This window comes from Euprymna scolopes, chromosome 19 (assembly GCF_053919585.1).
Source record: "Euprymna scolopes isolate OS-2025 chromosome 19, ASM5391958v1, whole genome shotgun sequence".
Classification (NCBI taxonomy): domain Eukaryota; kingdom Metazoa; phylum Mollusca; class Cephalopoda; order Sepiida; family Sepiolidae; genus Euprymna; species Euprymna scolopes.
The window spans coordinates 11,438,091-11,464,080 of record NC_136500.1 but is presented as its reverse complement, the minus strand read 5'-3'; the positions used below and the strand labels follow the sequence as shown (position 1 = coordinate 11,464,080).

Here is a 25,990-nt window from a genome sequence, read left to right as displayed (position 1 = left end):
AGAAGATTCAGACTCGGTCACAAAGTTACTCTTCACTCCATAGGCTAGTATTTTACCTCAAGGCCACCAGCAATTAACACAAGAATTGAAGGAAATTAAGTACCTACATATGTCATGTTGATAGGCATTTATAGTAAACTGTTAGTATTCACTGACCGGAAGTCAAAACGTTTCATTCTCATATATATATATATATATATATTCCAGTAAATGGACAAGTGGAGTAGCTGGTTGGCTGAGTATCAGACAGCTAGTTGGCCGTCTGATCGTCTGACAGTTGTATTTGTGTGACCCTCAGAGATGGGTTCACTGGACTCTAAGCTATTATACCTTTGTTTTGATTTGATTAGACTGTTATTCAGTAGAAGAAAACAAGTGATATTATAAACTTTCTAGAAAAATAGATTTTTGTTACTTGTTTTAAAGTAGATTTTTTGTGATTTTATTTGGTAGGTAAATTCAAATCCAATTACAAAGTCACCTTTGATTGTGTAAGCAACCGGCAATTGATACAAGAATTCATAGTAAACTGTCGGAGTATTCAATGACCAGAAGTCAGAACGTTGCATTCATACATGCATACATACATATGTATACTAGCAGAGAGACCTGACGCTGTCCTGGATTGAATGAGAATCAATAAGTATCGCACTCTCCCATACTTTTATTGACATCGAAATCAATGTTTTCAATTGATCCGATTGATTGCTTGCTCTAGTTGACTTCACATGCCTCCCTACAGTGAGTTAGTTCAAAATATACTGTAGTCTACATTGCACTGTAGAGAATCTACTGCTGATGTTATAAAATTATTTATTATATAATGGCTTGAATAAAAATCAAGTCAAGTGTCAAGGTTTAATTGTGCTCTAAACAGAAACATTCATTTCGAATGCACTCCTGTCTTATCAAAGAACCAACTGTTAATTTTATGAAATTATTTTACATAATGGCTTGAATTTAAATTAAATGTGTAAAAGTCAAGTATAATGGTTCAAGTGTGCTCTAAAAAGAAATATTTCAGACACACTCCTGTTTTATAAAAGAGTCTACAGTTGATTTTATAGGCTGGGCCTTTCTGCTTGTGTGGTAATAAACTTCTCAAATTTACTTGTGATGTTAGGTTTTATAAAAGTGTTAACTTTGGTCAAAATTGAACTTTCTTCTTTAATCGGATTTTTTTAATTATCGATTTCTGATGCTTATTGGACACATTCAGATACAAAACCTATGTAAGAACACTCCCAGATGTATTAAGTATCTTCATGTTACAAAAAAAATCGCCCTGGCCGTTCTCAAATCCAAAGGGAACGAACTCGCACACATGCACACTAAGTTCCTTTTATATAATAGTAAAGATAGAGATATTATATATCCTGCCAAATCCTCATAAGGATGAAACCTGGAAAATTCTGTGTACCTTAAATGTAATATTTTCAAATCTTTATATATATATTACAGCACTGACTGCGCCCATATTCATTATTGTTTGAATTGAACAACAGCACAAGAAGTGGACGATCATGGCCTGTGCAATGGATGTGCACTGATGCATATTCATGCTATCCTTTAATTGGGGAGGGGGAAGTAGCATTGGATCTGTTTTTCATCTAAATATAAATTGCATTATTTATATAATGATACTCTAATACTTTTATCGTCAGTATTTACTTGTTACAGTATCAAAGATATTGGGGTTGTTTTACAAGCCAGAGATTAAAAAAAAGTGCTCAAAATTCAAATACATAACAAATATGTTATCAAAGTAAAGATTATTTACTCTTCTACCTATCTGGAAATTTTTTAAGTTGTTTTACTCAATTCAAACATTTAATCAGTTCAAAAACAGTGTCCAGCATTTACGCGAGAGAAAGAAAAATAGCCACACTCTTGGCTCGTAAAATATGAAGTTTTGAAAATGACTTAAAAGTAAAAGTTTATACAAAATAGAAATCCACTCAATCTAACAATATTTTGTATGATTCTGTAGTTTTAAGTGATTTTCAAAACTTTGAAATATGAGCCAAGAGTGTGGGCATTTTTCTTGTTCTCGGGTAAATGCTAGGCACTTTGTTTTTCGAACTAATTAAACGTTTTAAAGATTTTTTTTAATTTTTTTTTTATAATAATTAATTTTTTTTTATCTGCTCCTCACCTTTCTTTCTCCTAAAGAAATTAATGAAGATTTGGTATCTGTCTGAAACCAAAATATGTTATTGCTTCCATTAATGTACTGTTGTATTATAATATTTCAGACTAATAAACTATCCTTCAATGCTCAATTCAGAAGAAAGAGGGACAATGTAGTATCTATTCTGTTTTCATGAAACATTTCCTCCTCCATTGAAGTTTGCAAATAGGTGAGATATACTTATAAAGCTTTATTCAAATTTACTTCAGTTACTCGAAATAGAGGCATTTAAAAGTGCACACAAACTTTAGGTGATGGAGGGATCAAACAAGGGGAGGTAATTAGTTTTTCTTTTATAACAAAGGATGAGCATTCTAATTGCCTTGTTTTCACAGTGTACAAATTAGATGTTGTGTACAATCAGCCTTGATAAGGAATCTATTAAAAATCAGATGGTTATCTTTGTAACAACACTTGTAATAGCGTTTGTTTATCTCACTTAGTTAAATGAACTGGACACTAAGGTTGGATGAATTTCTAGCATTTATATTTTTTTTATATAAGCTTCTTTCTTAGAACTGCACGCCTGTGGAACTCTGTTTCGTCTGCCTGCTTTCCACCGGACTACAACTTGGATGTCTTCAAGTCCAACGTTAACAAATTCCTAATTTAAGTAAACACTTCATCAAATCTCCACACTAACGTAATGTACTTGCAATAACCCTTATCCCTTAGTGGCTTCCGGGCCTTGATAAGTGGTGATCACTGTAAAAAAAAAAAAAAAAAAAAAATATATATTTTTTTTTTTCAATAGTTATTGAGGCTCTTTGATTTATGGCATGTCAACCTTTTCGGGCCATCTAATGCCAAAACAATACCTACTTTGAATGTTTCATTGTATACGATTGATTGAACTCCAGTTGCCCCCTCAAATATAGTGAATTGTGATTTTTACTTTTTGCAGTTTTCATGTTAGTGTCTAATATTATGATCTAATAAATATTAAACTTTGCATAATCGATTACTTAATCAGCAATGGTATCCATTAGGTCAATTATATACCCCTCCCCTTCAAGAGTTATACTCTTTCTATAGTTGATTTATTATGGGTTATATTTTTTTTAATGATTACTGTAGAGAAAACAAAATAAAATCTATATTAACCAAATTAGATGGTATTAACCCCCTCTCCCAACAGAATGATGTAAAAGATTAGTTGTGAGTTTGAAAAGAAAAAAATTACTAAAACCTTAGTAAACCATTTTTATTTTAATAAAAGCTACATGTACAAAGATATTCCCCATACAGTAAACCAACCTTGTGTCACATCCTGTCATCATAGAAAACCAATAAATAGAAACAAGTAAGATAATGATTATCAAGATACAAACCACTCAATTTAATAGTTGGTGTTTAACCGAGGTTCTTTCTCCTCTTGGTGGCCTCGGTTCAACTGCCTGAACAGTTGAGCTGAAACAAAGACAGAGGCCTAGAAAGTTGTTTAAGAAGGCTGGGATGTTCCATTATACTTAGATGGGCAAGTCCATTCTCTCATTTCTAATTGACATGTTATTCCATAAATTATTGAATCATTAAGATGAGAATTTTCCTATTGACTTGAAACCTAGTAGGTGATACCCTTTTTTTCTTACCTGCAACTTCTTTCCCACATAAGAAACGTTGCAAGCCTATCTCTGCTCTGTTGTTTTCATGGCAAATGCTCGACTGAACTCCAGTCTATGGTTACTCCTGGCCAAACTTTCATGAAAAACATTAACACTGTTCTGCTGGCCTGCTTCCTGGTTGAATACAACATGGTAGTTTTCAAATTTAATGTAAACAAATTCTTGTTTAGCCGTCCCCATAAATAATCAATGTCTACCCAATTTACACCATTAATGATTACTACACTGCCACCTTACATTCATTAACCCTTAACCTCGAGTGGCCTTCTGGCTTTGATAAGTGATGACTCTTAAATAAAAAAAGTGTTATTTAAATCTACAGGAACAATTGACAATTTCTATAGTATATAGATAAATTTATTTAACCATTTTAAAGCAAAATAGTCGTACTAATAAAGTGCCGTCTAGTGTTGAATATGTGAGCAAAAGGGGTAGATAATTTCCATTTAAATCAAGTTGGGAATGACTCAAGGAAAACAGCCAAGTTGCCGCAAGAATTATATACGTAAACTTTGCCAGCTGAATTCTTTCTTTATTTCAGTTAGTGAGAGGGGGAACCGATAGCCATACTGTCTCTAAACATGTCAATTGAACTTATATTAAGTGGAATACTTTATTATGGTTAGATTAACAGTTTGTTGTAAAACGAAACATAAGATGGTACTTCATGACTCCTGCAGAAAATAGCTGCTAAGACGCAAATTTAAAAAAAAAATTGTAACTTGGCAGATGTAAGCCGACAAAATGTGTTATTTTGTACATGTTTTTATATTATAGTTGGTTCATTTTTAACTATTTCTTATCCATCTGATAATAGCTCAAATGGTAACAACTAAGGCTGGAATGCTATCTTTTGGTTTTGATTCACTATTATATATTGGGTACAATATAATAATTAATAAAACAATTGCCTCATCCTTTTGTTTATTTTTTGTAATGACTACATTATATATTTATTACAATGTAATAATCAATAAAGAATTGGCTGTATAATTTTAATATGAAATCTGCATAAATTAAAATTTCATATTATATATATATTTACAATCGGGCAGTAAAATAAGTAAAATGTTTATTTTAATATAATTTTTTTCGTCAAAGTTTCACACACTTTTTTCTTACTTTCTTGTAATGATTCAATAATTTGTCATTTTAAAATAAATCTTTTGTGTGACTTTGGAAAAATTTAGTCACATTTGTTTAATTCTTGAATATAATTCCTTTCAGATAATTATATAAATTAAAGAACAAATGATAATCTGTTGGTGATAACTGTTGTGAATATGGTGGATGAGACATAACCTTCCAATTTTATTGCTAATATTTTTTGCAGAATCATTTTTTAAATATTTTTTTTTTTTGTCACATATGATCACACATAATTTTGAATTAATAGAAATGTTTTCGTTTTTACCAATGACAATTGTTTTACTAACAGATTTTCTTGAACATGTTTTACTTGCTAACAATTTTTGTTGGCATTTATTCTTTTCACCTGTGTTGAATTGGCAACTGAACACCAAGCACAAAGTAAAAGTTTTTTGAGAATAATTGTGTATATAAAATTTTTGATCAGGGATCACCAGGAGGTGGGTGAGGAGACCAATACTTTATTTTTTACCCACTTTTAATCAAATTTAATAATTTTGAACGCCTCCTCCTGGGCTCTTTTTAGCCGACTAATGTGGAAAAAGGACATGGAAAGTTTCTGGTTTCTTCTTGATCCATGATATCTCCATTTGTTCAATTTTCATCTTTTCAGCTGAAATCTAATCTTACAGTTCCTTAGCTTACCTGGAATTGTCAACTGACTTCTCGATAGTTCAATTAGATTCCAGTGTTTAAATCGCCAGCATTCAAGGAAATTGACCTTTCAGATTATGATGAATCTTATGTAACAAAATTTTAAAAAACCAAATGGAGAACAAATTTAGAAACATTGATTGCGTTTATGCAGAGTTTAAATTTCTACAACAAACGGGTTAGGGTTATTGTCAATTCTTTGTAAGCCAACAAATACATACTATTACTGTTTAACTTTTAGATCTAGTCACATATTCTCAAGTTGCTGACTTCTGATAAGGCCCATGACATTTAATGGGGACAAAATATATTCCACAATGTCCCTAACTCTCATCTTCTTGTCTGCAAGATTAACTGCCTTATAAAAAAAAAAGTCTGTAATGACTAACAATGAAGATGAGTTTTTTAAAGAGATTGTGGAATGGGAGTTTTAGAGAGATTACTGTTAACTCTTCCATACATTTTTTTCTTTTACAGAAATTCTTGAACTTAATAATTAAACAGAAATAAAAAAAAAAAAAAAAAAAAGGAATAACTCAAGATTGCTTTTAGCAAATATCTCTAATTTATCCATACCACAACATGGTTTATATATATATATATATATATATATATATATATATGTATGTGACTACAGACTTTCAACTGTTGTATTTTTGGTCATACAGAACCCTAATGAAAAAATGCGTAATGATCTGAAAAAAATAAAAAAATTAATATATATATATATATAAATTTTAATTAAAAAATTTTTTTTTTTTTTTCAGATCATTACGCATTTTTTCATTAGGGTTCTGTATGACCAAAAATACAACAGTTGAAAGTCTGTAGTCGCAACTTTACTCCTTCCAAAAAACTTCCATATTTTATGGAAATATGCCTTTGTTGGAAATGTCCTTCAAATAATATGTATTGGATTCAATTCTGTCATTTCCATTTGACAAATAAAACAGGAATTTTGCTCATAAATATATTTTTTACGATTAAGTCTCTCCCATCACTATGCATTCCCAAAATTTGACTTGTACTAATTCAGTGTTATACTATATTCCTCAATGTACCTAATGGTTCTCACAAGAAACAATATAATGCGTCACATCAAAATCTATGATAATTTATAACAACTTTTCTGCATGTATGCAGCGGCCCTGCTGTTTTAACAGTGTCACCGACCACAGCTCTCCAAATTGTAGAGCCATGGTAATTTCAGGAAGACAAGTAAAGACAGTTTCTCGTTGCTTTCCATCTTGATTCGGGAGTGTGTGTCCCTCCCCTTCCTGAGTTGAATGCACTCCCAGATACTAACCTGAGAATTTCAACGACTCAGTGGGTACATACATTGCCTAGCCTTCCCAAGTACTAATGGCCAGGCTAATCGTTGCTCAACTTTGAACTGGTGAGAATCAGTGTGTGAACATGATCGTGCCGTATATACTTTTCTATTTGCATGAAGATGTTAAGAAATTTCTAAGTAAAAACTGAATAAAGAAGCCAAGAAATTAATTCAACAACACAAAAATGAAAAGATTAAGTTTCATCAATAAAACTCGGGGGGGAAATAAATAAACACTTTTTAGACACCTGATAAATCAATATTGTTTACCATTGTTGTCATGAATGAATACCTTTGTCATCTGGCAACTTTGTTCTCACCACTTCTTTGTATAATTTGTTTGCTTAACAAAAATCAATATCCATAAACTCTAAACGTTTTTTCTCTTTTTGATGTCTTTATTCTGCTTTCCTGTTATGAGTCGACTGTAGGAAACGTTTTTAACTTCTAAAATGAATTGGAGACTGTTTCCTTCCCACCTAAACACTGTGCCTAAATTTCTCTTTGTAGTTCCCCGATGCTGTTATAAGGCTGTCTGGAGATCTATGATGTCAAATAATAAATCTGGCTGTGTCCTCCGACCATTCCAACTCTGTCTGTTTTTGCTCATTTCCTTCTCCCTTGTTTATCTGGTCTTTGATGCTTACTCAGTATATAAAATTCCATCCCGTCTGTTACCAAGAAAAATAGAGCGTGATCGTAACCATGATTTTTCCGTCTGGCCTCAATACAAACATTTTAATAGAAACATGGTAAGTGCGTTCATCTTTTTTCTTTCCTTTTCTCCCCAATGTCTATGAATTTCATTGCAGGATGAACTATACTTATTCACCTCTTAATAGTATTGAACATTCTTTAATGTGTATGTATATAGTCTTAGTTTAAAACTGTATAAAAAAAACTTATTTATTTTTTATGTTTTTTATCATTCGTTAGAATATATACATATATATATATATATATACTTGTTTATTGTTATATAAACATGCTCACATCCCGCTGCTACAAACAGCCACTTGTTTCAATCAAACAACAGATATCATCAGACAGTGACTTGACTATTCAAGTCGCTGCCTGATGATATCTGTTGTTTGACTGAAACAAGTGGCTGTTTGTAGCAGCGGGATGTGAGCATGTTTATATAACAATAAACAAATATTATCAGCTCTTTTTATTGAGCACTATCTAACAACCTCGTTGAATTCATTAGTCCATTACTTTTGAATAAAAAAACCCGAGTATATATATATACATATATATATATATATATATATATATATATATATATATATATTTTTGCAAAAATCAAGACTATAAAATGAACATTTTATTGTGTATTTTCTTATGTGTTACACTTGTTTCATAACTGTTTGAACAATTTTAAATATATTAAAAAATGTTCCAAAACAGCTACTCTTCAGACGGCAAAATACACTATTTATACATATATGAATACATTCATAATCTCTATTTTTAGAGAACAAGCAGTTGGACCTTTCTACACAGAATCCTTATATTTTCTTTGTTTTTATTTTTCTGTAGCCTTCATATTTAATAATCACCCCATTTTTATGTTTCTACTTTTTAAATGTTTCAACCAATTATTTTAATTTAATCTTCTGTATGTTTTTTTTATTTTAGTTATCATTTTACTTCTCCAATTTATTTGATTTATTTCCAAATACTCCCTCAAATTCTAGTTTCTACTTCTATGCTTGATTATTTCTTCCACAATCTACAATAGTTTAGTACAAACTTTGCTTACATTCAACAATCTACTGATTAATTTATGCTTAGCACTAGCGGTGGTACCCGGTGTTACCCCTTTTTTTTTCTTTTTGAAGGTGTGTTTGTAAGGGGGGGGTAAAGTAAAGAATAACCCTGTTTAAAAATAAAAACGATGTTAAAATTCTTTAAAAAAGTCGACAAGACTAAAAAAAAAAAAAAAAAAAACAGCGAGCAAACGTAAAACTTCTTTAAAAAAGAAGTCAGTAAAAACAAAAAGCATAAATCGGGAAAAAAATGATGGACGTGTTCGGAAAAACAAAAAACACAGCGAGAAGCAAAAAAAAAAAAAAAAAAAAAAAAATGTCATAAATAACCCTTCAATTCGGTTAATTCCATGGTGCGTTTAATCCAGTAGAATTAAAATTTAATTCCAGTTTTTTAAGTAACTACGAAGTAAAGAAAACCCAAACCAGTGTTCCTTCATAACTGTCTCTTGTGGACAATCCCGCAATGGTGTTAAGTGGTGGCGGACGAAGGAGGAATTTATTAGAGAGAAAAGATTTTACCACTTCCATTGATCTTAACCGATTTTGTGCCGTGAACTCTCAGCAAATAGAATATGGGAATCTGCGATTATCGAGGAAGTGGATAGGTGATAGGCCTATAACACACCTCAGATATTGTGCTACAGTTTGTGCATATTACATTTGCATGAAATGTCTGAATTTTTAATCCTATTAAGGTCAAAATCAGAGGGGAAAAATGAGTTCAGTTTATAAATATAGGGATAATATAGTAACTGTAGTGAAAAGGTTAATTTAAATATTATTAATTAAAATTTATCTTCATCCGATACTACTTATGCCAATAATTTAAATTTTAAATTTATCTTTTCAATTCTTATCATTATTCAAGTATTTTATTTTATCTTTCCTCTTTCTTAACATCCGTAAAATCTGTACAATTAAAGGGAGATTACTCTATTTAGTCAATTTTTTTTTCAACTTATTGAAATACCATTGATTAATATTTTAATATTTAGACTTTAGTATTCATTAATTACTTTGGTTTAGTTTTAAGCTTATAATTCTAACATTATTTTCTTTATAACAATCTTAGTTCAATTTCTTACTTGATTTTTTTTTTTTTTTTTTCAACTTTATATTTTGATTAAATTTTTTTATATTTATTCTAATCTTTGTTATTGAAATTATCCAGGTGTTATTTTATTACCCATAACTATTATTAAAATTAAAATTACTTCTATTTCTCCTATTTGGGCTATAATCATTTTAGTATCTATTTCTTAAGTTAATGATCTAATTATTTATTTATTGCAATATTTATAAAATCTTAGTATTAACTTTAAATATTCTCTTTCCACACTCACATTTTATCCTCAACATCTTAAGAAAATTTTTCTTTGTTTTTAAATGTATTTTAATCAGGTTTTAGGCATGATAACAGGAATTTATTTCTATGAAGACAGCTTTTTCAGTAAATATAGATTACATCTTTTTGATTTACTCTGTTTATACTTTTTAACTTTATCTATTACTAGCAGGGGTGCCCGGCGTTGCTCGGGTGTTTGGAGGTGTATGCTGTGCAAAAAAAGCAAAAAAAACAAAAAAAATGGTTAATTTTTTAAAACTTTGACCCCTATTATGACCCCTTAAAATTTATTGTTTCGGGCTCAAATCACTTTATTAAGTTAGATCCAGGTTCAAGGAACCTATATCTAAAATTTGAAGTGTCTCGACCCAAAATTGTCGGAGGAGTTTGGTAGAGTTCTTAAAGGTCAAATCGTTGAAATTTGACCCCTTAACAGCCAAATTTCTGGCTGACACCCGTCACATCGATTTTCCCAAATCTCAGTACCCGGTATTTCAAATTTCGAGTCTATAGACTAAAAATTGACAGAGTTATTGCGTAGGGAAATGTACACAGACAGACAGACACACAGACAGACACGTTCACTTTTATAGATATATAGATTGACCATCTTAATTCAAAGTCTTTTTTATTCTTACATAGTTTCCTAACCCAATCACCTAATGCAGTTGTGTTCCCCTTCTTATTTTTGGAAATTATTTTTGTTCTATTCTTATTTTTATCATTATCCTCATCCTGATTTGGTTCATTTTTTAGTCCATGGTTTTGGTATCTGTCCTTAAAAAATATTTAGTTCCCCTAGTTATATCTTTTTACTATTATCCACCTTAACTTCATATTTGTATACAATTTCAGAAATTAAGCAATTGCCCTCAAATGTTAGGTATTCTACAGTTACATTTTCTCTCCAAATTTAGTTCACCTGATTCAATCCTATTATTATTCACTATTTTGTTTATTTTACTATTATTAGAACCTATTATAGTATTACCTAGGTTGGCAGTGGTTGAGAATGAAAGTTTAACTGTGTTCTTTTGAATTATTTTACTTAATCTATTTTCTAGGGGGAAAGTTCTTATCAATTATTTTGTAAAACTCTTTAGGAATATTATTTTGTATATCTTCACTGAAAGGAGGATTAAACCATACTTGTTTTTTGCATCTATTTCTTTTATTCTTCATAGTATTATTATAAGCTTTATTATTTTTAATTTAATTTTTCTTCTCATTTTTATACCAATTTTTATTCTTTACATTTCTTCCTCTCATTGTCATTTTATATGATATTGTGTAGTTTGTTCTTTTATTTTTATCCTTTATGTATTTGATCTTACCTTGATATACTGATCAAATTAAAGTTTCATTATAATAATCCTTGTTCTAATTGAATATATTCTCATTTTGTGATAAGCTGGATATTCTTTTTTATATACTGTGATAATAGCTTTTTTTCATACACTTAGGACGATTAGATTTATGACCTATATGGAATAATGTTTAATTCGGTTTGTGTTACAGTTACAAAGCTTCTTTCTTAGAACTGCACGCCTGTGGAATTGTCTTCCGTTTTCCTGCTTTCCAGCTGACTACAATGTGGTTGTCTTCAAGTCTAACGTAAACAAGTTCGTGATTAGCCGTTCCACTTAACAAATTTACCGAATTTCCATTTACTAACGATTACTATATTGTCCAATTTCTACTGTATACTCTTTAACCCTTATCCTCGAGTGGACTCTTGGCCTTGATAAGTGGTGATGCCTATGTAAAAAAAAAAAATTCACTATTTTTGCAGTCTATTGTTATTTCTAACTTAAGTTCATTAAAAACAGTTTAATTTTCTTTCTATTTTTTGATATAATTCAATCACTTGAATTAACTTAGAATAATGCATCATATTCCAGAATCCAAATAGTGGAAGAAGGTAAATCCTCGAATGTATGATGTACGACAAAATGGGGAAGAGGAGTGATTACTTGGGTGCAATCTAACAACTTGAGTGCAAATGGAATGCTGTGGCACATTTTAGATTTAAGGTGTGTGGTCCATGAAGATGATGATGTAAATAGTGGGCCGGGAGGCACTGAATATGAACCAGTGGAAATTCAGAGACTACATACCAAGCCAGTATGGGCACAGGATTATGTAATGTAAAATAATCCTTAAAGTTCTTACAAACCTGCCTTGTCCAACTTGTACAAATCTGGGTGGACCAAAAATGAAAAAAGAAATAAAAATAGTCGCCTTATCTCTTTATATGCCTGCAATGTTACCACCTGATATGCAAATGAGATGCTCCCAGTTGGAGATAAGAGGCTTGATTTTTCAGAGAGGATCTCCATTTTAGAGTTGGATTTTGAAAAAGTGAGTTCAATCAGCAAAAGTGTTTTTGAAGTTGAGAGAGTAATAGCAGAGAGTTGAGTTTTTGGACCAAAGAATTTTGGCAGAAATGTGTCAAATCTAACAATTGAGACTTGACTCACAATGGGATTAAAAAATCTTAATTAAAAAGGAGCAGTGACTTGAGACTTTCATTATGATGAATATCTTTTCTTGCACTTGTAATTTATTAGCAATAAAGATTTCAAAACTAAAATATTTTTACATTTGACACTAGATATTAGTGAAACCAAGAGATCCACAAAAGGCATAATAAATAAACAGCCCATATTATTTGAAACAGATAAATACTTATAATGTATGAAGTGAGTGTTCCTAATGATGGCGGTCTTAACAGAGCTGAAAGAGAGAAACAGACCAAATACCAAGGTCTCATGTATGATATGAAAAGAAACTGGAACCTAAAGGGGATATCGATCATACCAGTTATCATAGGTGCCACAGGACTTATGAAGAAGAACCTGAAGTCCTACCTAACTGATATTCCTGGTGAACCAAGTGCAAAAGAGATTCTGACAATTGCACTTAAGGGAACAGTGAGGATACTAAAAAGAGCTCTCGGTTGGTTTCAATAAAAAAGCGGGGCAATGTTGGCAGCTGGTTTGGCTGCCCCATACCCGGCATTACAATCTTCAAAGGAAGAAAAAAAAAAAAAAAGTATCTGTTTTCAAACGTGTATATATATATATATATATATATATATATATATATATATATATATATATATATATGCAACTATAATATAGACAAAATTAAAAACTTATTAACCTGGGCTAAATAAAAATATCTCAAAACAGATCATTATATATAATGTTACAAAAGTGAAATTATACTAAGATAATAAAACGTGCCCTCATATTAGGATTTTAATTGAAATAAATATAACAAGGAGGAAAAAAACGAACTTTAAAAACAAAACACAATTTGAATTGTAAACCATTTTAGTTTTAGAAGAGAAATGTTGTTCCTAACAAAATAGCAGTATCAATCGAGAGAAGCTGTGAATTGTAAAAGTTTGCAGATGGAGGCAAAGAGCAGAGTTTTGGTTAGGCAGCTAATCTGAAAAAGTCTTGATACGAAGAGCAGAGTTTTTTACTACATATAGACAAAGAGTTATGTGCAAGAATTTTAAAAAGATTCTCTACATTTTATGAAGTGATTCTGGTTTCTGATTGGTTGGTAGCCCAGCATGGTTCCATCTGATTGATCAGTTCTTGTAACCTGTTTATAAATAGAACTTTCCAACTTTTTTAATCATACCCTCATAATTGTACAAAAAATATGCTAAGTTATTTTTCTCATAAAATTAAGCATTCCATTTGAAAGTCATGTGGATTGTATGTTGCTCAACATGGTTGAAAGAGAAAGAAAATTATATGGTTGGACAGGTTCAATAGAACCAATAGTTAAAGCAACTATAATATAACAGTCTCTGCTACAACAATCGAAGGCCTTTCTAAAATTGCTTTATTTATGTCAATCTTTGCCTCCCACTACTTTTATCTTTCATACTTGCATCATTTCTTTCCTCTCACCACTCCCACCTTGCCTTATTCAGCACTTATCCCATTTGCCCTTCCTTCCACCATTTAAAACAATGTGGAAACCAACAAGTATTTTACTATTATATACATTGATGCTCGACTTATTTCAAAATGTGAAGTCCAAATGGAGAACGATTGTCATGTATATTTCCACGTTTTTTTTTTTAATGTTCCTATTTACTTACCTCCCCACGAGGGCAGAGTTAGTTGGTTTTTAATGTGGGGAAAATCCAGCTCCCCTAAATAAGGTCATTCTGGATAGGAACAAAAAATAAAAATTGTCTCAATCATGAAGGATTTTTACTCCACTGACTGAGGACAGAAAAGGTGAAGTGCAGCATCAGAACAGATACTACACTTTGATCTTTTTTAAAATGTTGTTCTTATCTTTTGGAGGTGTAAGTAAATTGAATGTTCGTGTCTACATAACAATATATTTGTACCACGTTGATTAAAAAGAAAAAAAGTGAAATAATAAACGATGATTTAAAACTAGTTAAGGATGTAACCTGGTTATGTGAAGGGAATAAGGGGACTTAATGGGTAGAAAGTGAAACTGTTTGCTACTTTTGCCGAATAAGTATTTGAGAGAAGCAGATTATTTATAAGAAATTTCATGATTTTTAAACGGGAATGAAATGTGCGCATAATTTCATGAAACATGTTTTTGGAATTGCTGTGAGTTTGAAAGATTTGTTTAGGAAGTTGTTTGTTATTTTCCTTTTGAAACTGAAGATACAGGGGAAAAAAATGAGATCATCTAGTATATAAATCTCTATCTGTTTAAATGTATGTATGTATGTCTGCCTAAAACTTTCGACAGAGGGGATGAATTTTCACTATCTGTATCGTTTTGATGGATGTCACTCAAGAGATAGTGGCATGATATTACATATACCTCATCTCTTAGGAGCGGTCTAATTTCCCACAAATCACATTAAAAATGCACGAGTTCAGAAACTTTGTCATCGAATGCACAGTTTTATCTCGCCTCATGTTATTCACTCCTTCATCAACTGGAAAGCACAAAGGAATGAAAAATACTCTTGAATTTGCAAAACACTTTATTGAAATCTTGACATTGCTTTCACATCTGATAATGAGGAGTACATTCTATATCATTTGGAGAGCTTACTTCTTCCCCCTTTTTATCATTGATGTTAAGCATTCTGTATACCTGGTGTTCATTTCACAAGCTTAAAATCAAGCTGCCTACCCCTCTTACTTCTAGTCATTTGACATCACCTCAGTACGTGGCAAGGTCAAGATGATATTGAGCGCACTTGTCATCTGCAAAACTAAATCAAATAATAATAATAATAGCAGATGCAATATAGTTCATAGATTTCATAAATTCTTCATTTTGAGGGCATAATTTTAATTCTTGACATATCAAGGTATGGCATAAGGGCCTACTTCACAAGATTTCCGGCTACAGTATAACTCAAAATGTTTTCTCAATCATTAAATCATTTCTCTCTGATAGGCTTATAAGAGTAGTAGTTGATGGGCAGAAGCCCTCAGTATTAATGCTGGAGTCCCTCAGGGGTCCATCCTAGGCCCAACTTTCTTCCTGATCTACATCAATGATCTACCAAAACACATACTTAAATCATTCGTTGACATCTATACTGATGACACGACCATCTATGGCGACACAACAAAGGCCGTAAATGACAAAGTTCTCTGATTCTATCTCCTCTGATCTCGAGCGCGTGGTACAATGGGGGAAGAGGTAGCTGGTTACTTTTAATGCATCGAAAACCAAGCTCCTATCTTTACATCATCAATGCTCTGATACCCATCTGGCATCAATTGAAATAGATGGCTCTCGTCTAGGGGAAGATCCATGTTTTGATAAGCTTCTGGGCTTGACCTTTACTCCTGACCTGAAATGGAACACGTACATCAAGTCAGTTGCCAAGGTCACTGGAAAAATGGTAGAATCCTTCTACCACTCCAGAAGATATCTCACTGCTGATGCAATTCTCTATCTATATAAAAGCCAAGTACATCCAAGGATGGAGTACTGCTGCCACATCTGGGCAGGAACTGCTAAAAACAGCCTATCCTGCCTTGACAGAGTACAAAATAGACTTTGTGGCTTAGTTCTCTTCCCTGCAACCTCTCTCCCACAGGAGAGACGTTGCGAGCCTGTCTTTGTTTTATCGTTACTTCCATGGCAAGTGCTCGCCTGAGCTCCAATCTCTGGTTCCCCCCCTTGCCAATCTTTCACGAAAAATACCCGTCTAGCTGAAACCACTGCCAAAAATTTTCCCCACTCTTTATCTGTGACAAAACCAAAACATAGATTCCATGAACAAAGTTTCTTTATTAGAAGTGCATGCCTGCGGAACTCTGTTCCGTTTGCCTGTTTCCCACCTGACTACAACCTGGGTCTCTTCGAGTCCAACATAAACAAATTCCTGATGAACCACCCCCTTAAGTAAGACACTTTATCAAATCTCCAATACTAATGTACTGTAATACGCAATAGCCCTTATCCCCAAGTGGCTTCCGGGCCTTGATAAGTGGTGACCACCTTGTAAAAAAAAAAAAAAAAAAGATTCAATCTTTTATTTTTAATGATTTGTTGGTTTTACTTTTCTTTTTTTATGAAAATCGCTTTAAAGTATGAAGTCATTTGATGTAACACAATATACTATTTGAAGACCAAAAACTAGCAAACAATAGTTTTGATTCAGAAAACAGCAATTCTTACCCTTTTCTCAGAAACATTGGAATGTGAGGAGCAAAGGACAAAATAAGAGAAGCAGGATTCCTGAGACAAAAATAAACGCAAAGTCTATTTTCTCCTTACTCTGTTTTTATTGTTTGTAAAAACGTTTTTTACACATTTAAAATTTGCAAGCAATTTTTTTCAAAGAAATATCCTTCAATGTAAGTTTATGACTTAATATTTTTATCAGTAAGCTTATCTATTTTATATTTGAAGTTTCTGGGGAAATAGACATCTGGGCTGGTGCATCTACCACTAGTCTCTCCCTCTTAGATAGGATCCGAAAAAGGATCTTCAATCTAATTGGTCCCACTTTATCAACTAAGCTCCAACCAATCCCATGTTCCATTGCCGCAATGTTGCATCTCTGTGCCTGTTTTACAAGTATTTTAATAGAATGTGCTCTCATGAACTCATTGCACTTGTGTCCCCTCGATGCACATATCCTCGACAAACCCACTTAGCAGCAAAATCTCACCCCTTCACTATTGAGGTCCCTAAATGCTAGAAAGTCTTCTCCTCTAATAGTTTCTTCCCTCAAACAGCTAGACTTTGGAATTCCCTTGCTGCTATGTGATTCCCTGACTGTACCGATATGCAGAAGTTTAAATGTAATATAAACCAAACTCTTGTTAATCTTTCTTAAGCATGGTTCCTAATAGTAGCCCCTTACGTCCAAGTAGTGATATGCCTTATTAGGGGGCATACATGAGTAAAAAAAAAAAAAAAAAAAGAGATGCCTTCAAAAAGATTTTCAAAATCAATTCGATAACAAAAAAAACGAAACAAAAAAAGTTTTTTATGTTAACAGTATTTTTATACTTTTTGGACATTTTTTACACAGATTTTATGCTGTTTTTGTGTGTCTTTAGCACATTGTGTTTGGAATATATTTTACTGTGGTTGGAATATATTTTACTGTGGTTGGAATATATTTTACTAAAATCTGCTTTTTATTGTAGGAATGGGTACAAAGAAAATGTTTGCATGATGAAAAGCTTTCGATTTCCAATTTATATTCAAAGCTGATGATCCTAAAAATTTCATCCAACAATGATTGCAGGTAAGTAGTTCTCTGGCATGCTTCTTGCTTGTCTCTCACATTGGCAGCTTTTGAGAAGACCTGCATAGGTTCGCAAGTATAAATAGAATAAAACACAAACTTCGACACATTCTGCAAATGTCTGAACTCTGGGTATGATACCATCGGCTCTCTACACACTAAAGTCCGCATCTATGTTCGGATTTATCAGTGGATGTCAGCTCATCTCTCTCTCCTAATGTTCTCTCAATCTGGTCCAAGCCATGACCTGACCACGACCTGCCTTCAACTGTGTCAAACTCACAGCTGTCCTCGATTGAACAACATCCTCATCTGTTGCAAACCCAAGACTGCCTGTAAACTGTTCCTGTCATATACTGTCACAAAATTCATTTTTTTAATCTGGAAAAAGCAGAATCTCTGTGAATCTCTAGAGCCTCCATGGATGCGTGTTCTCTGTATTTTTTTTGTGTTTCTTTTTTAAGAAAGACCTGATAAGTGCAGCTAAAGCTTTATTTACTACTAGCAGGAGAGAAGTGGATGTCTCTGGCCTTGTTGGGTCATAAAATATGCTTAAATAGGGGAGGAAGCAGTGACTAAATCCACAATACATTGTAGTCTACATTGCACTGTAGAGAACCTACTGTTTATTTTATAAATTTTTTTTATGTATAATGGCTTGCATAAAAGTTTAAAATGGTTGATTTTGATTGCACCTCTTTCATATCAAAGAACCTACTGTTGATTTTATGTCTGGCCTCGCGGCTTGTGTGGTAATAAATCTTTTCAAATCCACTTGTGATCTTGGACTGTGTAAGGTGTTAACTTTTGGTTAAAATCACTTTCCTTATCGGATTATTCTGATTATTGATATTTGTTGAAGACATTCCGATACAAAACCTATTTGAGAACACTGCCAGGCACATAAAGTACCTTTGTGTGAAATTTCATAAAAATCGGCCTAACCATTGTCGAGTCCATAGGGAATGAACTCATACACACACACCCACACAAAAATATATAATAGTAGGGATTAGAGCCAATTCTCTGTTGAATATTATATTGTACCTAATATATATTTTAAAATTAAAAAAAGAAAACTTAGCTGCCATCAGCTAGAATCTAAACCAAAACATTTAGGTCTCCAGCCATGTCTCTTACTGATGTAGCTATTGAAAGATAAGAAAGATTTGATATAAAGTGACTTGAAGAAATGAATTGGATTTTGGAAAGTGCAGAAAGAAGTAAAAATCTCGGCAAGTTGAAATGAACAGTTTACATTTTAATTTGCCAACATATTTTTGTACTCGTTATGTATCAATCTAAACAAATATTTATCAAATATCCTTGGTGTATGTGTTACGTTGTTGCTCTATAATAAAGGGTTGTGTGTTTGATGTGTCATCTCTAATAATGGATTAGAAGAGATGACGTGTTATATTCTATATTTATGTTGTATCATAAAGGGAATCGCGTGTGAGTGACATGTATTTTCAGAACCTACCTCTGCTTTTTCGATGTTGGATCATCTGGAATTTCTCGTCCTGGAGGGAGACTTGATACCTGTTTTTGGATAAAGATTCAATCACTCCAAGACAAGGAATTAGTTCTATAGTTTATTTCACTTTTCCCAGATGACCTGCAGAAGGTGGAAAGTGAAATCGGCCTGTGTGGGTTCTTCTTCTACACACGTCAGCGTTCGTCCCCCCCAGTGAAGAGGAGGAGACAACGGGAAGCCGTCCGTTGTCTTCTGAGTTCAAATCAAATCTCAACGATTCAACTAACCTGATCACATGACTCACACGCAATCAAATCAGCTGATCCTTTACTTCCGGCCAATGTGTCTACACTATAACTCACCTCTTCCCCCCTCTCTCCTTTTCTCTCTCTCCGTCTCTCTATTCCTTAACATATGATTGAAATTTCCTGTTAATTTCATTGGTATATAGCCAGTAGTTAAAAAGTTTATCAGTTAAATATTTTCACACACACACACACACACACACACACACACACACACACACACACATCTGTTTATTTATATAAATTTAGCTGGATTTTATTCTTGTTATTTTTCTTCTCTCTCTTTCTTTATCTTTGTCTTTTCATCATCAACAAATTTCCGTTCTCCTCGATGCACCCTCCCCACATGATGAGCATTCTGCATTTTGCTCTTAATTTTGGTTTTGTTTCCCAACATTTTGATATTTCACTAATTAAACATTTTCTATTCATTTTAGTTTTTTTACTACTTTTCACTAACACATCATCCAAGTTGTTTTTTTTTGCGCCAACTTCACAAACACACAAATTTGTCTTGTTTTTAGCTTTTTATTTTTGCCATTGGCTATACATGCAACTAGCGACCGACTGTGAATTTGATGCTCTCTAGACATTTCCTCCTTCAGAGGAAGCCGGTTCAACCTGCCTAGGATCAATGGCACTGACTATGAGCTACCAAAATTTACGTAATATTTTATTAACGAGGGTTGTTGCAAAAGTAAAGCCTCCTAATTTCCTTTTTTTTCTTTTTTCTTTTTTGTTTCGTTTTTTTTTCTTTTTTCTTTTTTTTCATTTTTTTTTCTTTTTTCTTTTTTTTCATTTTTTTTTCTTTTCATTCTTTTTTTTCTTTTCCTTTTCTTTCTTTTTTTCTTTTCTTTTCTCTTTTCTTTTTTTCTTTTTTTCTTTTCTTTTTTTTCTTTTTTCTTTTTACTTTTTTCTTTTTACTTTTTTCTTTTCTTTTTTCTTTTCTTTTTTTTCTTTCTTTTCTTTTTTTTCTTTCTTTTCTTTTTTCTTTTTTTTTTCTTTTCTTTTTTTCTTTTCTTTTCTTTTCATTCTTTTTTCTTTTTTTTCTTTTTTTTTCTTTTTTCTTGTCTCTTTTCTTTTTTTCTTGTCTTTTTTCTTTTCTTTTTTTCTTGTCTTTTTTCTTTTTTTTCTTTCTTTTTTTTTTCTTTTTTCTTTTTTTCTTTTTTCTTTTCTTTTCTCTTTTCTTTTCTTTTTTCTTTTCTTTTTTTTTCTTTTTCTTTTTTACTCAAAACATTTAAGAGCTACGATGATACCATTAAAACGAGCAACCTTTTGTGCTCCATATACTCAATACACTTTTGCATGAAAGAATTCAATTATGCACTTCCATGACAGGAGTTGCTTTCTTAGAGTCCCACACTGTCAATATGTACAATACAGATATGAAACTTTCAAGTTATGAATGCATAATTCAGTCATCATAACAATGCAATTTGCAATCTCCTCTGATCCATACAGGCGGAAAAAGTAGGTGGCATTATTTTTGGAAAGCCCCTAATATTTTATTTATTACATTGTTTTTTTTAGCAAGGTCCAGGTTTTTTATATTAATTTTTCTTGCTTTTTGTTTTTTTTCCAGAGAACTGTATGAGAAGTTATCAAATATTTTTACAGTCACGCAACGTTCGGGTCAGTTGATGTTGCCAAAACTTTTTGCAGTGAAAGTGAAAAATTGGTTAGGACAGAATGAAGAATTGTTTGCAGAAGCGAAATATCAGGTGATTTTTTTTTTTTACACTCATTTTTATACCTTTCATGTTTGCATGATAAGCAAACAGCAAAAAGAGTTCCCCCCACTTTAAAAAAAATGTTGACTCTTTGATTGTAACTATCCAAACTCTTGAGCATCAAATCATTCGTGAAATCGAAAATCAAGCAAAAACGAATGGCAGCATAAATCTGATTAGAGCAACTTTCCCAAACAAAAAGATCTACAATCATCAGCTATATTATATTTTACAACAAACAAAAAGATCTACAATCATCAGCTATATTATATTTTACAACAAACAAAAAGATCTACAATCAGTGTTGGGGTTGACTGGAAGCTAGTATAAAATTGGATTTTAATAATACAGCTCGGGTAGTCTAAAAAATTATACGACATGCAACACTAGGAACTGTGGCCTTCTGCAATAAGTGAGTATGTTGTGGGGGCACTAGTGCTAAAAGTTCATTGATACACTTTCAATTAAAGTACTTGTAAAACAAGCACAGGGATGCAACATTGCAGTGATGTGACAGTGGTTGGAGATTGGCCGATAGTGCAGAGTGTATTAGATTGGAGACTCTTTTTTGGACACTGTCCAATAAAGAGACTAGTGATTGAAGCACTGGTCTGTACTTGGGAACAATACCTTATGTTTTTTTTTTGTTTTTTTTACATAGGAATCACCACTTACCAAGGCCCGGAGGCCACTCGAGAATAATGGTTAATGGGTATACATTTGTCTGGGATTAAAGCGTAGTAAACATAAGTAGTGGAAATTTTGTGAATTGGATTACTTAGGGGAACGGTTCATCAAGAACTTGTTTACGTTGGACTTGAAGACAATCCCCTTGTCGTCAGCTGGAAAGCAGGCATTAGAAGAGAGGCATGCAGTTCTAAGAAAGAAACTTTGTTCATGGAATCTGCATTTAGGTTTAGGCACAGATAAAGAGTGTGGGAAATTATTGATAGTGGTTTTGGCTAGACGAGTTTTTTTCATGAAAGTTTGGCAAGGGGGGGGGGACCATAGATTGATGCTCAGACGAGCTCTTGCCATGAAAATAACGATAAAGCAGAGACAGGTTTGATATGTCTCTTCTGTGGGAAAGAGGTTGCAGGAAAGAGAAAAGGGCATCATTTACCAGTAAACTACGAAGTCTATTTTGAGCTCTGTCAAGGCAGGATAAGCTGCTTCTAGCAGCTCTTGCCCAGATGTGGCAACAGTACTCCATCATTGGCCGTCTCATCAAGCTCGTCAAAACATGGAGCCTCACCAAGATGAGAGCCATTCATTTCAATTGATGCCAGATGGGGATTAAAGTGTTGATGATGTGAAGATAGGAACTTGGTTTTAGATGCATTAAAAGTAACCGGTCACTGCTTTCCCCATTGTACCACATGCTCAAGATCAGAGAAGAGAGAATCAGAGAACTTGGTCATTTATGGTCTTTGATGTGTTGCCATAGATAGTGTCGTTAGCTGTGTAGCTGTCAATGAATGATCTTAGGATGTTATTTGGTAGATCATTAATGTAGATCAGGAAGAGAGTTGGGCCCAGGATGGACCCCTGAGGGACTCTAGCATTAATACTCTGAGCTTCTGATTTCTGCCCATCAACCACTACTCTGACAGAAATGATTTAATAATTGAGAAAACATTTCCAGCTATACCGTAGCTGGAGATTTTATGAAGTAGACCTTTATGCCATACCACATCAAAGGCCTTTGATATGTCAAGAGCAATTGCCCTAGAAAGGAAGCCTTTGTCGAGAGATTCACTAATTCTATGAGATATAACCGTTAGCACATCTGTTGTAGATCTAGCAGAATGGAAACTATATTGCGTGCCACTAAGATTATTTTTGCTGAGGTGGTTGACTACTTCTCTATTTAACAGATTCCAGCAACTTACTCATCACACACAGGAGACTAATTGGTCTGTACCGAGAGGAAGATGACCGATCACCAGAATTCTTAAATACAGGGCATACTGATGAGGTTTTCCATGGTGTTGGGAAGCACTTCTCCTTAAGACAACGCTTAAACAGCTTTGTAAGTATAGGAGCTAGTTCTGGTTGAAGCTTTTTCAGCACTATAATTGGAATGCTGTCAGGGCCAGTTGCTTTACTGGAATCTAGGTTTTTGATTAGCTTGGCAACATCACGCACAGATATTTGTATGTTGCATAGCATGTTTTCTGTTACAGGCGCAAATAAGGTAGAATTAGTTGTAAACTACTGAGCCCCTCTCCCACTCGAGTCACCAATTTGAGAGACAACAACTAGAAAAGGAAATGATGGCAAAAGCTTTGGGTCAGGAATTTTTGTTGTTGCACATTGTTTGGCTTGTTTTCTACTTGTTCATTCATGCTTGTTTTCTACTTGTTCATTCATGCATTTCTAATTGTTCTTGTCTATTTGCAGCATATTACGCTCGTCTTTAATGAATACACACGGGAGAACACAATGCTCAATCCTCTACGCTCCAAAAGACCAGTTCATAAAGCCAATGTACCTCAGAGAGTTTAGTGAGTCAACTTTTTATTTTATAAATAACAAATATAATATACATTCACATTAGGCCCTCCATATAATCACATTAGTGTTTGCTAAAAGATGTATGGGCAATCTCCTTTCACATTGTGTTCTGCAGTCCTAGACGTGTCACCTCAGAATTGTGTGGATGAACATGTGTCACTGTATTGTGTGTGTCACGATATTTCTAAGTTTCATGCTTAGTAGTTTTATGACCATCTATATATATAAAAGCGAAAATGTGTGTATGTATATTCACTTTTTGTGTATGTCCGAGAAAGGCTTTTTTCCGAGAAGAGGCTCACAACTTAAAACTTTTTACATCACATATAAATCATGATATCTACGAGTTAGCAACGGAGGTCGCCTGTCTATTTAATTTGCTCGACTTTGAAAAGATAAATATTCAACATTTTTCGCTCGCCGCATGTGGATTAGGCTTTTTCCTATAATAAAAGTGACACTAATTCTGGCGGTATTTTTCCGGTCGTGATCGCCAGAAATGTCCGAAAGCAATCTGCTTTGATCAATGTGGAAATGTTCCTTACATCAGACAATTGCTATTCAATTTGGACAACCCCTTTTTATGGGGAGCTGACCCCCCCCCCCCTCAACATCTTGGGAAAATAAAAATAAAAAAAGCGTTCCTGCAGTAAATAAAATACTACCCGGCAGTCAAAGTTGACCTCATTAAGTCATTAAAACGTGCACCTGCCAATTCTAAATAATTAAATAAATTCAAACGTGTTTCTGTTGGTATTTCGCGGTGGCCCAGTGGTTAACGTTGCACGTTTTTTTTTTTCACACTTTAATTTCCAACTTTGCCTCAAGGGTTCGGGTTCGATCCTCATACTTACCTACCAAAACTTTTTTTAAAAATTTTAACCCCCTCACCCGGAGTTTTGATTTACCCAAAACCACACACGCCTCTAAACACCCGGGCAATGCCGGGTACCCCCCGCTAGTCTATAATATATATCTCACCTGTCTTTAAATGTATGCATGTTTGTATGTCTGCTTAAAACTTTCTACAGAGGCGACGGATTTTCATGAGATTGGTATCATTTTGAAGATCAACTGTTCGGACAACAAATATCGAAAAGTTGGCTAAAAACATTAATTATTTCACCCTCAACTGGGCACTTTTATGCATGGAGGGGTCGCTTTTTCCGCCTATATTTTATAATATAATGTTATCCCTCTTTTGGATTGACTAGCCTTAATTTAAACCTTTGCCACGTCTGGTTTGGCGATGGACACAATGGCAAAGAAGTTACATTTTTTTTTTTCACATTCTTTTCCTTTGTGGTACAGGTTCGAGCCAACTACCACTTCATGAACAACTTTTTATATTTTCTGAACCACTTTTTCACCCTTTTCTGAACCAATTTTTTTCTTTTCTAAACATCTTTTTTTTTTCCTTTTCTAGGGCAATTGCTCTTGACATATCTAAGGCCTTTGATAGGGTATGGCATAAAGGTTTACTTCACAAGATCTCTAGCTATGGTATAGCTGGAAATGTCTTCTCAATTATTAAATCATTTTTTTCTGATAGGTTCATAAGAGTAGTAGTTGAGGGGCAAAAATCAGAAGCTCACAGTATTAATGCTGGAGTCCCTCAGGGGTCCATCCTGGGCCCAACTCTATTCCTGATCTACATTAATGATCTTCCAAATCACATCCTTACATCATTTGCAGACATTTATGCTGATGACATTACCATTTATGGTAGCACATCTAAGACAGTAAATGACCAAGTTCTCTCTGATTCTCTCTCCTCTGATCTTGAGCACGTGGTACAATGGGAAAAGGAGGTGTTGGTTACTTTTAATGCATCTAAAACCAAACTTCTCTCTTTACATCATCAATACTCTGATCCACATCTGGCATCAATTGAAATGAATGGCTCTCGTCATCGTTTGTGGTTGAGTTTACAACAACAACAACGTTAAACATCAGTGAATGCTAGTCTCCTATCAAATTAGGGATGCAGAGAAATAACAGGGCTAATATATGTGGGATTTGTGGTCTGCGTCTTGATAGTCTTGCTATTGAGGATGAAGATAGCTAGATTGGAGATGTATTTGCATTGTAACTGTCAACTTGTGATGGTATGTTGAATGGTTAGATAAACGGGTACAGATGTTT

General features: G+C 33.3%; 1 protein-coding gene across 3 annotated transcripts in view; it reads left to right on the top strand.

The window, feature by feature from the left end:
- The window catches only part of LOC145303412 (uncharacterized), a 113,564-nt gene that overhangs the window by 37,816 nt on the left and 49,758 nt on the right, over nt 1-25,990 (top strand). For 2 of the 3 annotated variants that reach the window (XM_080144733.1, XM_080144732.1), the window contains exons 2-5: nt 7,463-7,704; nt 17,716-17,816; nt 21,181-21,319; nt 23,732-23,835. In XM_080144733.1, the coding sequence (XP_080000859.1) occupies nt 7,498-7,704; nt 17,716-17,816; nt 21,181-21,319; nt 23,732-23,835 (551 nt within the window). In that variant the 5' untranslated portion in view covers nt 7,463-7,497. Of the gene's footprint in view, nt 1-2,255; nt 2,361-7,462; nt 7,705-17,715; nt 17,817-21,180; nt 21,320-23,731; nt 23,836-25,990 lie in introns of all 3 variants that reach the window. The other variant, XM_080144734.1, reaches the window with a different exon arrangement.